The sequence below is a fragment of the Cricetulus griseus genome, chromosome 4 (genome assembly GCF_003668045.3).
Source record: "Cricetulus griseus strain 17A/GY chromosome 4, alternate assembly CriGri-PICRH-1.0, whole genome shotgun sequence".
Lineage (NCBI taxonomy): Eukaryota > Metazoa > Chordata > Mammalia > Rodentia > Cricetidae > Cricetulus > Cricetulus griseus.
The window spans coordinates 215,942,130-215,958,047 of record NC_048597.1 but is presented as its reverse complement, the minus strand read 5'-3'; the positions used below and the strand labels follow the sequence as shown (position 1 = coordinate 215,958,047).

Genomic DNA, 15,918 nt, shown 5'->3' with positions numbered 1-15,918 from the left:
ACGTATTGTGGGTAGGAGAAGACGGTCGGTGGAGACGCCATTTTGTGGAGCGGCCGAACCCTTTAGGAGGTTCTGAGACGCAGAGCCGCAACTGCTTCTGCTTCGTTCCCTTTTGGGGGGTGAGTGCGGCGGCCGTCCAGCACGTCCCGGTGGTTCCTGTCCCGTTGGGGCTGTCCCTTGAGTCTCCCTGTCAGCCGTCCGAGGCGACCGCTCAGCCGCGTCTTTGAAGGGACTAAACTAAGCGAGCGTTTGAGGGCCGCGCCCCTCCTCGCCTCTGGCTCTGCCAGCTTTCACAGGTCGTCCCCTAACTCAGTCCTCTGTCCGCCTGTCTCGAGATCCCCGTCGCTTGCCGGGGCGCTGTCCCGGATCCCCTGTCCGGGTGGTGGAGCGCCTCTCCCCCGGACACCCCTCTCGAGCGCCGGGCCGTCTCTTAACCTCTGCGCCTGGGACCGAATCTCCCTCTCGGAAAGGTGGTCTGGTGACGGTGATCTGAGGAGTGGGAGCCTCCTCAGGCGGGGAGGGACGTTTGTGAGGTGGGAGAGACGGACTGAATGCCGTATTCGGCAGCAGAGGCCTTCGCGCCGCCATCTCGGCTGCAACAGCCACGGAGGTGGGCGCGGGCACCTCCTGGGACGACCCCGGAACTGGAATCGCTAGGTGTCTCTTTTATTTATTAAGTCAAGGAATATTCGTGGAGCGCCTGCTTTACCGACCAGATGCTAGAAATAGCTGTAACTAGCTAGTTTGTAGGACATCACAGGTAAAGATGAATACACCTGTGTGATGTTTTATTACGGCCCATGGGCAGGGGACAGGCTGTTGGTCACTCGGTGACCTGTGTGGATCAGGACTGATTCAAGACATAGGCCTTATTGATACACAGATATTAAACCGAGTCAAGATCTTGTCTTGTTGAAATAGACAGATCAGGCGTTATACATGGAAATTTCAGTCCGATCAGTATTCCACCTTCTAAGGCTTTAAAGTTCTCGTCGGAAAATTTTGAATCTAGTGTTTTTCGATTTTAGTGTTGAATCTTATATTAATGAGGACACCTGGATGAATGTTTTAACCATCAGCCGTCTCCTAAAGTTGCCTCGATAATGAACGCAAGGAGCGTTTTGCTTTGTAATAGTAGGAGTATCCAAGGCGTCTTCTGCCTTCACCCTTCTTGAGTTTCTGATTGAATGTGTTAGTAACTTCATCTCCCTGTTAATTCACAAAATGGTAGCATGATTTAATGTTGACAGTCTCCTCCTCAGCCCCCTCCTTAGCCAGGTTAAGAATCGCTGGAATCCTAGCTAGCCACAGTTGCATCCAGGTTTGTAGGGCACTTGAATTAAGTGGTCCCTGAAATTTGCAACTCTTTTTTTTTTTTTCTCTTCTAGGGAAGAAAAATTAAACTTTTGGGAGCTGTGTGCTAGATCTTCGGTGAAAGAATGGGTTCAGACAAGAGGTGAGTTTGTTGTTGTGTTTGTTTGTTTTGAAGGGGTTGCTTTGTTTTGAGTTTTTGAGACAGGGTTTCTCTGTGTAGCCTTGGAGCCTGGAACTTGCTCTGTAGACCAGGCTGGCTTTGAATTCACAGAGTTCTGCATATCTCTGCCTCCAGAGTGCTGGGATTAAATGTGTGTGCCACCACCACCCAGCAAGAGGTGATTTTTAATACATTCCATGCCTTTGATCTCAGGATTTTAGTGGGACTGAACTATTTGTTTAAAATTGTGTAGATACCTTTGTGTGATTCCAGCAGAGGCAGTTGTCTCTTGAGTTCAGGACCAGCAAGGACTACATAAAGAAAGCCTGCCTCAAAAACAAAACAAAAAGCCTACTACAATAAAAGCCCTGCCTCAAAAAAAAAAAAAAAAAAATTTACCAAACAAATATTTTAAGCATTTTTTGTTTCAAGTGTTTCGCATCATCACTTTCATGATTCTGTTCTCACAAACTTAAATCTAGTGAGAGTTAAAAATTATGATAAAAGATATTTAAAGTGCTGTTAGGACACACAAGCATCTTTTTTTTTCTTGGACACAGCCAGAAAAGCTTCTTGGAGAAAGTATTCTCTGAGGTGAAATCTGAAGACTAAGAAAGAATTAGGTTAAGGAGACCAGTATGGAGTAGGCAGTGGAAAGTTCCCAGCTGTGGACAGGAGCTATTCAAAGCCTGCTTGACAAGCAGTGAGTGAATGACACTCCTTATTACTCCCTAATGATACAATGGCCTGGGGTCACATGTTAGTTACCTCAGGAGTGAAAGGAAAAAGATAGAGTACCAAGATGAGAGCATTTAAGGAAGGGGGTGTAACTAGATCAGTCTCCAGTAGGACCAAGTGAATTAAACAAAGATGAAAACTTTGGATGTTGGATACTTTCTCAAATCATTTGACTTAGCCTCTACTTATTCTTAGTATTAAGGCCTATCCCTGTGATATATGAAATTGACATCCTAGGGAGACTTGTTTCTATTGATCTAATAACCTGTAGTAAAATTTTTACACTTTTACTGGGTAGTAGTGGCACATCCCTTTAATTCTAGCGGAGGCAGGCAGATTTCTTAGTTGGAGGCAGCATGGTCTACAGAGTTCCAGGACAGCCAAAGCTACACAGAGAAACCCTGTCTTGGGTTGGGGGTGGGATTATGCTTTTGATGCTGGTAGTAAAAAACGGCTATAGGATATAAATATTTTCCGTGGCTGTTGGTTTATTCACCCAATTACATGTACAAATGTACTACTTGGTTAAGGCTTGGTTGGTGAGGGTTGGAGGGAAGCCTCGGGTCATCTAGGGCATATCTGATATGTATGGTACCCTTGAGAGTACTCTGATTTGGAGCAGTGGTGGTGTTCCAGCAGAGGCAGAGTCAGGTGGATCTCTGGGTTCAGCCTGGTCTTTAGAGTAAATTCAGGGCAGCCAGGGCTACCCAGAAAAATCCTGTCTCAAAAACCAAGGGAAAAAAAAAAGTTATTTTTTTCTCCTTGAGGTTTGGTTAAATTTGGGCAGTTTCTTTTCTTGCTATCTTTGGTCAGGATGATCTGAAGTAGAAATGAGGAGGACAAAGTATAGACATAGGCTCTGTAAAACACAAGAAAGCTGGGCAGTGGTGGTGCACACTTTTAATCCCAGCACTCAGGAAGCAGAGACAGGCAGATCTTAATTCAGGACAGCCAGGACTACACAGAGAAACACTGTCTTGAAAAAGAAGAAAGCACAAGAATAAATTTTGAGAACATGTTTCTGCCTCAAAAATTTTAACCCAAACATCTGATAGTTAACATTTTCTGATTTAGTGTCAATTCCTTAAAATTATATGTTGGGGTATAAATGTTTTATCTCATTCTTTTTTGAGAAGGTCTCACCATGTAGACCTGGCTGTCTCCAGAGATCCTCCTGCTCCCTATGATTAAGGGCTTGTGCTGCCTCAGCCTGCCTGTGTATGTCTTCTCAGTAATTATCTTTATAAACTGGAAATTGGTGCTACATTTAAGGGATACATTAAACTATTGGGAAGAACCTTTTAAACTGATGATGTGGGACAATTTTTCTGAAGTTATAAGATGATATACTTAAGATTAAATGAACATTGTTTTTCTTTGCAGAGTGAGTAGAACAGAACGGAGTGGAAGATATGGTTCCATCATAGACAGGGATGACCGTGATGAACGTGAATCTAGAAGCAGGCGGAGGGACTCAGATTATAAAAGATCAAGTGATGATCGGAGAGGTGATAGATATGATGACTATCGAGACTATGATAGTCCAGAGGTGAGTAATACCAATTGTTAATTCAATTGATTACTAGAATCAGGGGGCTGGAGAGATGGCTCAGAGGTTAAGAGCACTGACTGCTCTTCCAGAGGTCCTGAGTTCAATTCCCAGCAACCACATGGTGGCTCACAACCATCCCTTATGAGATCTGGTGCCCTCTTCTAATGTGCAGATGTACATGAAAGCAGAATGCTGTATACATAATAAATGAATAAAATCTTTTTAAAAAATTACTAGAATTAAAATTATATGGCTAATCTTATGTAAGAAGTATAGCAACTTAAATATTAAACCTATTACTCTGAAGCATATTCAGGTTGACTAACTTGAAGTTAGACAAAGTGGGCCTTACTTTAATTGTATGAATATTAATAGCCAATGTTGATGTTAAGGTTTGCCATGGGTTTCCTTGAGTACTTAAACTTCAGGAACTTATTTGCATTCTGACATAATCTCATAAGATAGGTGTGCAGAGAGCAGGAGGGAGGGGAAGCTACAGTCTGGGTGTAAAATTAATGAAAACATTTAATGAAAGTTACTATGTAACTTTTTTACTATCCTATAACTCACTTTGTAGACCCTGGCTAGCCTGAAACAGAGATCCTCTGGTCTCTGCCTTCCAAGTACTGCGATTAAAGGTGTGGGCCATTCTGCCCTATGCGGTGTTGTTCACATTTTAAAGATAAGGGGGGGTGGGGGGGGGTGGGGGGTGGAATATTTACTTAGCATGTACAAGGCCATGGATTTGGCTCCCAGTATCGGTTTTGTGTGTGTGTGTAAGATACAAAATCCCCTTCCCCTCCCCCAGGGTTTCTTTATAGCTTTAGAGGCTGTCTTGTCACTAACTCTGTAGACCAGGCTGGCCTCAAACTCACATAGATCCACCTGTCTCTGCCTCCTGAGTGCTGGGATTAAAGGTGTACGCCACCACTGCCAGCCAGATACAAAATTCTCACAATACACTATCCTTATGCCTCAGAATGTTTAAGTTGTAATTTGAGTCAACTTGAATATTTTTCTATTACATATTTGTTTATATCTATGTTTGGAAATTATACTGCTTATATAACTTTATACCTTTCCCACTTTTTCCTACATATGAGATCATCTTTATACTATAACAATATATTAGGTGTTACTATATTTTATAATGAATTAAACTATTCTCTTTTTTATTTTTAGTTACAGTTTTTAGTTTTTTGAGACGGGATTTCTCTGTATATCTATGGAGCCTGTCCTGGAACTAGACCAGACTGGCCTCAAACTCACAGAGATTGGCCTACCTCTGCCTCCCCAGTGCTGGGATTAAGGGTGGGCACCACCACTGCCTGGAGAACATTTGCTGTTATTGTAGAGGTTATTGTTTGGTTTCTAGCACTCACATGGTGACTTACAACTGTCTTTAGCTCCAGTTGCAAGCTGTCTGGCACCATCTTCTGGACTGTGTGTGTACCAGGTGTGTACGTGGTACATGTAGGGTCTAGATCAAAGAGTATAGGATAAGTTTAATTATAATTTTGCTTTCTTTGGACCAGAGAGAGCGTGAAAGAAGGAACAGTGACCGGTCTGAAGATGGCTACCATTCAGATGGTGACTATGGAGAGCATGATTATAGACATGACATCAGTGATGAGAGAGAAAGCAAGACCATCATGCTACGTGGCCTTCCTATCACCATCACAGAGAGCGATGTAAGAGAAACAATAGTTCTAACATTCTAATAGGCATGGAAAAATTACTGATTGTCTCATGGTACTGTCTTGGGCTGTTATGTCACTCAGTGAAATAGATTTCTTTATTTTGTGGTAGACCATACCATATAAATCTAACTGAAAGTTCAGTGTAGAATTTTCTAAAGTTTCCAATATAAGCCTTGTTTGTTCATTGTCTCTTAGAAGGTAAAGCTAATTTAATTCATGCTTTCAAAGGTTTCAAAGCTTGCTTGGGCAATGGTGGTGCACACCTTTAACCCCAGCACTCTGAAGGCAGAGGCAGGTGGCTCTCTGAGTTTGAGGCTAGCTTGGTTTACCAAAAGTTAGCCAAAGATACACAGATGAACTCTGTTTCAAAATACAAAACAAAATGATAATAATAAATAAAAAATTTAAAGCTAGGCATGATGACTCACACCTGTAATCCCAGCACTTAAGAGGCAGAAGCCAGAGGATCTCCCTGAGAAGCCATTGTGATCTATAGTGATCTATAGTGATCTATAGTTCTAGGCCAACTAGGCGTACATAGTCATATACTGCCTCAACAAAAAAATTAACTTGTTTTTAGCGTTGGTCTTTCCCCAGCTCAGTACACCACTTCCACCCTCAAGTGCCTTTTTCCTCTCTTAATAAACTCTATTTATGGGGCTGAAAATATGATTTCATCATTTAAGTTCATTGACTGCTCCTCAGAGGACCTGGGTTCAATTCCGAGCATCCATATGATGACTCACAGCTTTTTGTAACTCCAGGTCCAGCATATCTGATGCCCTGTTCTGACCTCCAAGTGAATGAGGCACTAATGTACATAGACTTAACATACAGGCATAAAATTTCAATTTATTATTTATTTTTTAAGAGAAAGTTAACTTTAGTGCCCAGCCTAATACTGTGTATCTGTAATCTAGCACTCAATAGTGCTAAGATCAGTAATTCAGGCCAGCCTGAGATAAATAATAAGATCCTTAAAGAACCCAAGGACTGGGTTCTAGCATCACCAAAAAAAAAACAAAACAAATCTGCCTGGCTCTGTCTCCTGAGTGTCGGGATTAAAGGCACCACCAACACCCCATGGTTGGCTGATTTTTTGAAACGGGTTTCTTTGTGTAGATCCTGCTGTCCTGTAACTCGCTTTATAGACTAGGCTGGCCTCATTCACTAAGATCACTGGCTTCTGCCTCCTGAGTGCTGGGATTAAAAGCATGGATCTGCCCAATATAGTAGATTTTAGACTGGAAGTAGCTATTGTAGTAAATGTAAGATAGGTTGTTAAAGTTAATTGTGAGTTGTTATTTCATTATTCATGATCTACTGCACATCTACTATACTATATGTACTATGTTAGATGTCACCATGGTGCAAAATCTCTTATTGAAAAAAAAATGGATAAATAGCCAAGACAGCATATAATGGTTATAGTTGGCTTGATATTGCTATATACAATAGCATATGCCTATAATCCCAACTGCTAAGGAGGCTGAAGCAGGAGGTTTGCTTGAACTGAGATCAAAGCCAAGCTGGGTTGTATACCAAGACCTTTATTCTTGTTTTGTAGATAGCTTTGTGTGGAACTTTTTGTTTTGTTTGAAAAAGGGTGGGCCGATCTCTGTAGTGGCTGTCCTGTCACTGTGTAGACCAGTCTGATCTCAAACTGCCTCTCCCTCCCAAGTGCTGAAGTTAAAGGTGTGTACCACCATGCCTGGACTTTTCTTTTTTAACCTCCATTGTGAAGAAAGTATTGTTGAAGAACCCTGGACTTTTTTTATTTTTTTATTTTTCTTTTTTGAAGAGAAGTTACTAGTGAAAAGGAAGGAAAGAACTACATTGGGGAAGATATTAGTTGACTTTATTTTTGACAGAAACGCTTTGATTGGGTAAAGAACTGGTAAAAGAGTACAATGAATGAAATCATGAACTGATCTAAAATATAGAGACATACTGAATACAGATAAGGCTTTACATAAACAGCTTGATTTGTTGATAGTCAAATGCTGTTAGCAGGAGAGAGGTAGGAAGGTGCCATTAGCTGGAGGCTTTGAAAACACAGGCAAGGGGCTGGAGAGATAGCTCAGAGTAAGATCATTGGCTGTTTTTCCAAAGGATACGGGTTCAATTCCCAGCACCTACATAGCAGCTCACAACTACCTGTAACTCCAGCAGATTTGACACCCTCACACAGACATACATGAGGTTAAAACACCAATGCACATAAAGTAAAAATGAATAAATCATTTAAAAAATAATTAAAGAAAGAAAACCCAGCCAAGTATAAAAGAAAGCTACAGAGGCTGTGGAGATGGCTCTATGCTATAAGTGCTTGGTCTGCAAGCATGGGGGCCTGAGCATCTACATAATAAACATGCCTGCCTGCATGTTAGGTCATCCCCAACATTGACGTATAGAGACACATGGATCCTAGCAGATCATTTAGTCAGTTGACAGCTAGCCTAGCTAAAAGAGCAAGCTTCTGGTTTAGTAGAGACCCTGTAAAAGTGATAGAAGGCATGTGATGTACTGGTTTGACCTTCTCATGCACACACTTTAACTTGTATATACACTGTAAATACCCCCACACACAGAGTTTTTGTGGTATAACTCATGATGCATATGTTAGGATGATGAGGAGACTGAGATGAATTGGGCTTGGGTAGTGGCAGCTGTAAGTAAGCAGTGTAATAAATCCTATAGACATTCAGGAGGCAGAGTGAGGCAGGCAGATCTCTGTGAGTTCGAGGACAGCCTGGTCTACAGAGCAAGTTCTAGGATAGGCTCCAAAGCTACAGAGAAACCCTGTCTCAACCCCCACCCTCCCTGAAAGGTGCAGGCTTTAATGCTCTTTAAGAGACAGACCCTGCTCCCTGACAACAGTTGGGGCACACATATCACCCAGACATACTAAGTTACCTGTCAGGCATTAAGACCTGCATGAGGACTCTGCGCATGTGTGGAACCTCTGTGCATGTGCAGTCTTCCCTTTATAAGTTCCAACTTCCCTGCTTCGCTCTTCTCTCTTCTCTCTGCTTCTCTCTCTCTCTGCTTCTCTCTCTTCCTCCCTTCACTTCTCTTTGTGGCGCATGGCAGTCAACCATTAACTTTCTCTTCTTACTCTCTCTAGTCTACCGGGTCTATAATAAACTAGTGAATGTATTCTCCTAGTCTCGTATCTCATCTTGCGCCCCTTCTTCATTTCTAATTTAAGCAAAAGAGTAACCCTCCCCCCAAAAAAAGAGAAAGAAATCCTATATAATGGTTCAGGAAAGCTTATTGACTAAATGGGTTGTATGGTCTTGGAAATCCACAATACTAAACTTTGAAACAATATTATAGCTTACTTTTGGAGTCTGTCACATTAGTAAGGAGACAGGATTATGATGTTGCGTTTTTAATCTTTAGGGAAACTAGTAGGATTTCTGGGACAAGGAATGTAGCTGAGTTTGTAGAGTGCTAGCCTAACATACATGAAGATCTGAGTTCTGGCTCAGCATTTAGAACATAGGGACAGAAGTTAAAGGTCAGCATAGACTACATAAGATGCTATCTCAAATAAAATAGAGTTTATTATCTAAGGTTGACAAGATTGTGAAGATCAGAAGAGATAGCTTGCAGGGATCAATCAGTTCTGTGTGAGTTTTGGATCAACTTTCCATTATGTAATTCTTAGATCAACCATGTTGGTTGCCCATAATTTCTTTTTTCAATAAATGATAGAGAAAACCCTAGTTGTCTTTGTTTATTAACAAGCTAATATCAACCATTCCAAACTTATAACCAAACATGGGTTAAAAAGTCAATCTGGCTGGGCCTTGGTGGTGCACACCTTTAATCCCAGCACTTGGGAGGCAGAGGCGGGATGATCTCTGTGAGTTGGAGGCCAGCCTTGTCTCCAGAGTGTGTGCCAGGATAGGCTCCAAAGCTACACAGAGAAACCCTGTCTCGAAAAACCAAAAAAAAAAAAAAAAGTCAATCTTTATATTCCTTCATTCACCACCCAACAGGCCAGAAAAGAATTGAATTGGAAGCATTGGGGGTGTGAGAGTAGACTTAGAAAACAGGAATTTTGTTTCTGGGTCTGTCTTATCTCTATCCTCACTTCCATCCCACTCCACTATTGTGTACTTGTAAGTAGGATTCAGTGTACTGAGTGAAAAAGCATTCTGTTTAATGTGCCACACACACACACCTTTTGCGGGGAGGAGTTATCAATGCAGGGTTTTTCTGTGTAGTTTTGGAGCCTGTCCTGGAACTCTTTCTGGATACCAGGCCAGCCTTGAACTCCCACCTGCCTCTATTTCCTGACTGTTCTCTTTTGTTTCAAGGTCTTTATATGTAGCCTGGGCTTACGTGTTGCTTTGTTTTTTGTTTGTTTGCTGAGGCGGAGGTCTATAGTGTAGCAATCTCTGCCTCCCAATGTGCTTCAACCTTTTGTCCTGTTTCAAAAGTCTTCTGATCGGAATTTCAGGCAAGAATTTGGCTTGCTTCTTTTTATTCTTGGTCAAACACGCTTCTGAGGACATATCCTTCTGTCTGTTAGAAATGATACTTTCTGTGTTCTTCAGAATATGAGGCCATGAAATTAAAGGCTTGAAAGATACCATGTCATGATCAGGACTGTAGAATAACAAATAATTGTACTGGAGGGAAATATAGGTAGCATTTAATAAGGTTGTTATATTTATTTTCATGAAAAATAGTCTTAGCCAGGCGGTGGTGGCCCATGCCTTTAATCCCAGCACTCAGGAGGCAGAGGCGGGCGGATCTCTGTGAGTTCAAGACCAGCCTGGTCTACAAGAGCTAGTTCCACGACTGCCTCCAAAGGCACAAAGAAACCCTGTCTCGAAAAGCAAAAACAAAAACGTCTCTATAACTTTTAAGATAAATGTGTTTTGTTGGTGTAAGTGAAAAACTTGACTAATTAAACGGTTGATATAATCCCAGTCCTTAAATTTTCTTTATGGCTGTAGCTTAAACTAACTGTAAAACCCTGTACAGATTCGAGAAATGATGGAGTCCTTTGAAGGCCCTCAGCCTGCAGATGTGAGGCTGATGAAGAGGAAAACAGGTGAGAGCTTGCTTAGTTCCTGCCTGTTATAGTTCTCTTCCCCATTCCCACCTCAGTCCCTAAAGAACATCCTGATAAACCCCAATCTTCAAACACATGAATTCAGAATGAAAGGTTTGCCATGGCTAAGGAATATGACTTTGAAAATGATGCTAGCATCTGAGGAACTTTAAAACTTTGCTTTTAGGGGTTTTCTTTTCCTTCGGTAAGTAGTGATTTATAAACACCTTGTTTGTTCATAGTCGGTTGCATGGTTACTTTAAGTGTGGAATCAAATCAAATGGCATTTAATTGAGGCGGCTGTTCCTTGCCATGGCAAAGTATCAAGAAGATCCCCAAGTCAAGTCACATTTGTAAAGCTGCTTCCCAATTGGCTTTGTCACGCAGTGTTGAAGCAGTGGGAGAGAGATTCACCTGTTATAAAGGAACTGACTAACACGAGTATCCCGTCTATATCTGAATGCTGTCTCTAGGTGTAAGCCGTGGTTTCGCCTTCGTGGAGTTTTATCACTTGCAAGATGCTACCAGCTGGATGGAAGCCAATCAGGTTGCTTCACTCACCAAGTCTAGATATTCATGAAAATGGAACAAGTCTGTACAGTTAAAAAAAAAGGTTGAAGGAGTGGTTTGTTCCAAAGGAGTGACTTTAATATTTTTTAACAACAATAACAAAAAAAGCTTTGTGTATATTAAAATTGACATTACTAGAGTAAGTACAGTACCAAGAGCAGTGTTGCAGAATTTATTCTGCTTTTAAGCATGGCTACCTACAAGAACTTTACCTTCTGAAAATGTATGGTAGTCAACTCCTCCTTTTCCTGCCTGATTATATTCCTGTTCATTGTATCCACGGAGAGGATTTAAAATATCAACTCTCCATTTGATAGCGAACAGAATGCAGTACAAGTCTGTAGCAGGCAGTTTGACAAGCAATTTCTAGAGGCATAACTTCTCAGATCCTCCAAGACTATTAAGGACCAAGTAGTTTTTTAAAAATAAGGCCTAATAAGATTGGCATGAAATCAATGTCCTGTTGCTGTCTAATCTAGGCAGAGTGACATTAAGATGAGAATGCCTCTTATAATCTGTTCAAAAGAAACCATTTATTGTACCCTTAACTGAAGTATTCTAAACTTAAGTCTCTTCTATAGTATATCAAGATAATGTTCAATGTTTGTCATAAAAAATTTTTTTGCAAGATTCCCCAAAGCACAATATTAATTACCTTTAAGCAAGTGCATACTAGGTAGTTGCTTGAGTCTTGTTTTTCTACAGCATTTTATGACTTGAGTCACCCAAGAAAAAGAGTTATGTTATATGATTGGCTAATATAACCATTTATAGCAAGACTTAATTTAAGATAAAGGTATTGTTTTGACTTCTTTGTTTTGAAGACATTCAGTTTCTTGTCAGGCCCTTTAGCATAAGACTATAATCTTAATGCACTATCTTCAAACAAATAAAAATAGACTCTTAGTTTCTTAACCCAGAAATTGTAACTTGTCAAGTGTGGTGACTCTTATAATCTTAGATTCAGGAGAGTGAGGCAAAAAGATAACCATGAATTCAGGGCCAGCCTAGGCTACAAAGTAAAACTCTTTAATATAAAAATAAAAACTCAAGCCTGGGCAGTCTTGGTGCTTGCCTTTAATCCCAGCATTCGGGATGTAGAGGCAGGTGAATCTCTGTAAATTCCAGGCCAGCCTGGTCTACAGAGTGAGTTCTAGGACACCGAGTGCTACCTAACATCATAATCTCACAGTCCTTTCTTTTGAAGTAGAACTCCATGCATTTCTTACCATGAAAACCATCCTAGTAAATCTAGAATGTGCACAATAAAACTTCCTGTGTAAGTCCACTTTGTTGACAGCCTCTTTTGATACAGTAGGTGTGTCAGAATGAATAACCTAAAAAATAAAGCCTATAAGACATTTTAAAGTCTTTGCAATTTTAATGTATACAAAGCTTTATTAATATGTAATATTTTCTTATAATTCAAATTCACTCCAGAAATAAAAGGCCAGTAGGATTAGGAACCCAGTGGTAGATTGAAGTCTCTCCCAACATGCATCCCTCCTAGTGGGATATGTTTATATTTTATATTTACTTCTGTACATCATGGTGCATAGATGGCCTTTCAACTCTTTCCATCTTGGCCAGACATGCAATTTTGTGTTTAGATGCTACAGAGACAAAATTCATAGCATGATTTGTGAGAACCAAATTGCCCAACAGTATTTATTTGAAAAGGGGTTAAACTCCTTTAAAAATCTGAGCTGGATATGTTGGCTCATGCCTTTAATCCCAGAACTCCAGAGAAGAGGCAGGCAGATATCTGTAAGTTCCAGGCCAGCCAGAGCAAGATAGTGAGACCCTGTCTCAAAAAAATAAATAAACCAAATGTCCTATCTAAGTCTGTTCTGATAGTGTTAGACAACTACTACAACCACCATCCCCTGAGAAAAGTTCAAATATGCTCCTGTTAAATGAAGGCTCTTTGGGGGCAGGTGCTAGGGATGCTCTTGGTTACATTGATTGAACTCAGAGTTTTGACCTTTTACCTTTCAAAGTAAAGCCTCTTTTACTCACTTGGTTGACTTAAATGATGAGGTGGTATGTACACTTTATGAACTTTCCTTACCCCCCTGAAGAAACTTCATTGGCCTCCTGGTTACTCATCCTGAAAAGAGTACAATCCATTTTAGAGAAAAGCACACCTGTCACATAGGACATGACATGATCACATTTGGCAAGAAAACCTCATTTAAGCTGTTTTAGAGTTGGTAGCATTCAGAATAGTTCTTACTAAGAAGGAGTTATGATCAAGTTCCCTTTTAAAATGAGACCCCTCCTTTTGTCCCTCCAAAAGAATACATCCTGAAGCAAGAATTTTGGGGAAGGGAAATACAAAGACATTTACATTACATAAGGATGGGAGACTGGGAAAAAGTGACGCCAAGCCCAAGGACACCATGCTAAGGGCTAATAAAGGAGACAGTCTCAGAACTGGAAGAGGTCTGTCTTGTGCTTTTGAAATAGACTGTCACTCTCAGGCAGCCTGTCAATGCTAAATGTTAGGACTTCTGTCTCTGCTGGAGACACAGCCTGGTGCATGTCAGCGTTTAGTGTTTGGCAGCTTTCTCAGCACTCCCTGACTCCGTTTACCTTTACTCCGCATCCCATTCTCTTACTGCCTATCTGAAGGATTGGATGGGCAGAGTATAGGTGGCGGTGGTTGGTCTTCCCCGTATGTTGTCCATTTAATTCCAGAGCACTGATTTTTCCGAAGTGTGCTCTGCCCTGGGAAAATGGACACATATTCCTCACAATGGGAATAACTAATTACTTCTTTTTTTTTACAGAAAAAATTGGTGATTCAAGGAAAGCACATTGCAATGCATTATAGCAATCCCAGACCTAAGTTTGAAGATTGGCTTTGCAACAAGGTAAACACGTGTTCTTCACAGATAATTATACGAAGTTTTTCTCTTTGTCTATTTGCTTGATTTCCTAATAAGAAATTAGCTCAATCACTAGCTTGTATCAGAAGTCCATTTTTTGTGCTTCCTGACTTTTCTTTGGTCTTCTTGTGCTGGCATTGGAAGACAGAATCCCTGAAATTCTAGGAGATCCAGGATTCTAGGATTTTTTTTTTTATATTAGATATGTTTCACTTTGTTTATGGAATTCAGTTTTTGTGGTCTCAGTTTTTTACATACTCTCCTAATTGTGTTAACCAAAAGTCCTTGAGAACTTTGGTATACCGTAGTATTGGTCCTGAACTAAGATAACTCAAGCATGAGGCTGGAAAGGTCATGTTCAAGTTATATTATGTTTACATATATGACAGTCCGTGTAATGCTCTTTTCATATAAGGAAGAACTTTTGTTGGTGGCTGCTGCAAGAAACTTCTCATCTTGTTGACAGTGGAGTCAACTTCAATATATAATGTTTTCTTGGAAGAATTCACAGGGTGTCATATGATAAAATTTACGTTATGCCCTTTTGTCTATACATACTAGCAATTTTTGCTTTTATATTTAGTTACTTGAATTACCTGTGGCCTCACTGCTGTAACCCACATGATGACTAGAAAGCTTAGCCTAATGTGAGAAATAATCACAGATAAAACTTTTTTTTTTCCAGTGCTGCCTTAACAATTTCAGGAAAAGACTAAAATGCTTCCGATGTGGAGCAGACAAGTTTGGTAAGCGTGGATTCAGCTGTTTGGAAAATGCAATTAAACCTGACTTACTGCCTGTGAACCCTAGGAAAAGTATATTTTTAGGATATGTAAACTAGGAACTTACATATTAACCTAAATCTTTTTACCTTGGGCTAAGTAGATGCTGCTGGTGATTGTGAGAGAAAGGAAATTCTCCAAAATTAAGGCTGTTTGCCTGGTTTGCATGCTACATCTGCTTTTAGTCCATAGTGGTGCTGTCCTGCACTGCTCCAGTGTTTGCATTCTGTATTAGCTCTGCCAAAATTATGAGATTCAAGTATAGCCACAGATTTGTTTGGTTTTTGGTTTGGTTTGTTTTTTTAAGACAGGGTTTCTCTGTGTAGCTCTGGCTCTCTTGGAACTTGCTTTTAAGAATAGGCTGGCCTCGAACTCACAGAGATCCACCTGCCTCTGCCTCCTGAGTGCTGGGATTAAAGGTGTGTGCTCCTACTGCCCTGCTAAGATTTCTTTAAAAAAAAAAAAAAAAAAATGGTGGCTTATAACTATGCTGATTTAGGATAAAAAAGTTCAAGTCCAGCAGGAGCTACATAGTGGGTTTCAAGCTGACCAAAGTTACATAGTAGGCATAGTAAGACTATTAAAAATTGTGGATTGTGGCAGGCAGATGCTGGGGAGATGGCTCAGTGGGTGAAGTATTGTCTGTGCAAGCATGAGGACCTGAGTTCAAATCCTCAACATTCACACAATTAACAACAACAAAAAAAAAAAAAAATAGGTGGGGCATGGTGGTATATTTGTAACTGCTAGAGAGGCATGGCAGGGCAATCCCTAACACTCTGGCCTGCTTGCAAATGGGTTAGCTCAAAGTGAGTTAAAGAGTTAAAAACCTCAAAAAGCAAGGTAAGAGTAAAGACACCAGACATAGACTTGTACCTCTGCATGCACTTGCATGTATGTGCATGAGTGTGTGCACAGAGCACACAGAGGAAAAATTAAACAACAAAACAAAAGGCTGTTACATGTGCTAAAAACAAAAGGCCCTAGTTGGCCCTCAGGAGGTAAGGGCAGGATGATCCTCAACTATATAGCAAGTTTGTTGCCAGCCTTGGCTATATGAAATGGTCTCATACAAAAGTAATTTAAAAATGAGAATGGATTTCTTTGTTAAAATACATTGGAGTAGGCTAGAGATATGAC

General features: G+C 40.6%; 1 protein-coding gene across 3 annotated transcripts in view; it reads left to right on the top strand.

The window, feature by feature from the left end:
- Rbm5 (RNA binding motif protein 5) overlaps nt 1-15,918 on the top strand; it is a 32,391-nt gene continuing 16,473 nt past the window's right edge. For 2 of the 3 annotated variants that reach the window (XM_027414494.2, XM_027414493.2), the window contains exons 1-8: nt 1-119; nt 1,389-1,456; nt 3,596-3,761; nt 5,300-5,455; nt 10,466-10,535; nt 11,009-11,082; nt 13,898-13,981; nt 14,682-14,742. In XM_027414494.2, the coding sequence (XP_027270295.1) occupies nt 1,440-1,456; nt 3,596-3,761; nt 5,300-5,455; nt 10,466-10,535; nt 11,009-11,082; nt 13,898-13,981; nt 14,682-14,742 (628 nt within the window). In that variant the 5' untranslated portion in view covers nt 1-119; nt 1,389-1,439. The remainder of the gene's footprint in view (nt 120-1,388; nt 1,457-3,595; nt 3,762-5,299; nt 5,456-10,465; nt 10,536-11,008; nt 11,083-13,897; nt 13,982-14,681; nt 14,743-15,918) is intronic. The other variant, XM_027414495.2, reaches the window with a different exon arrangement.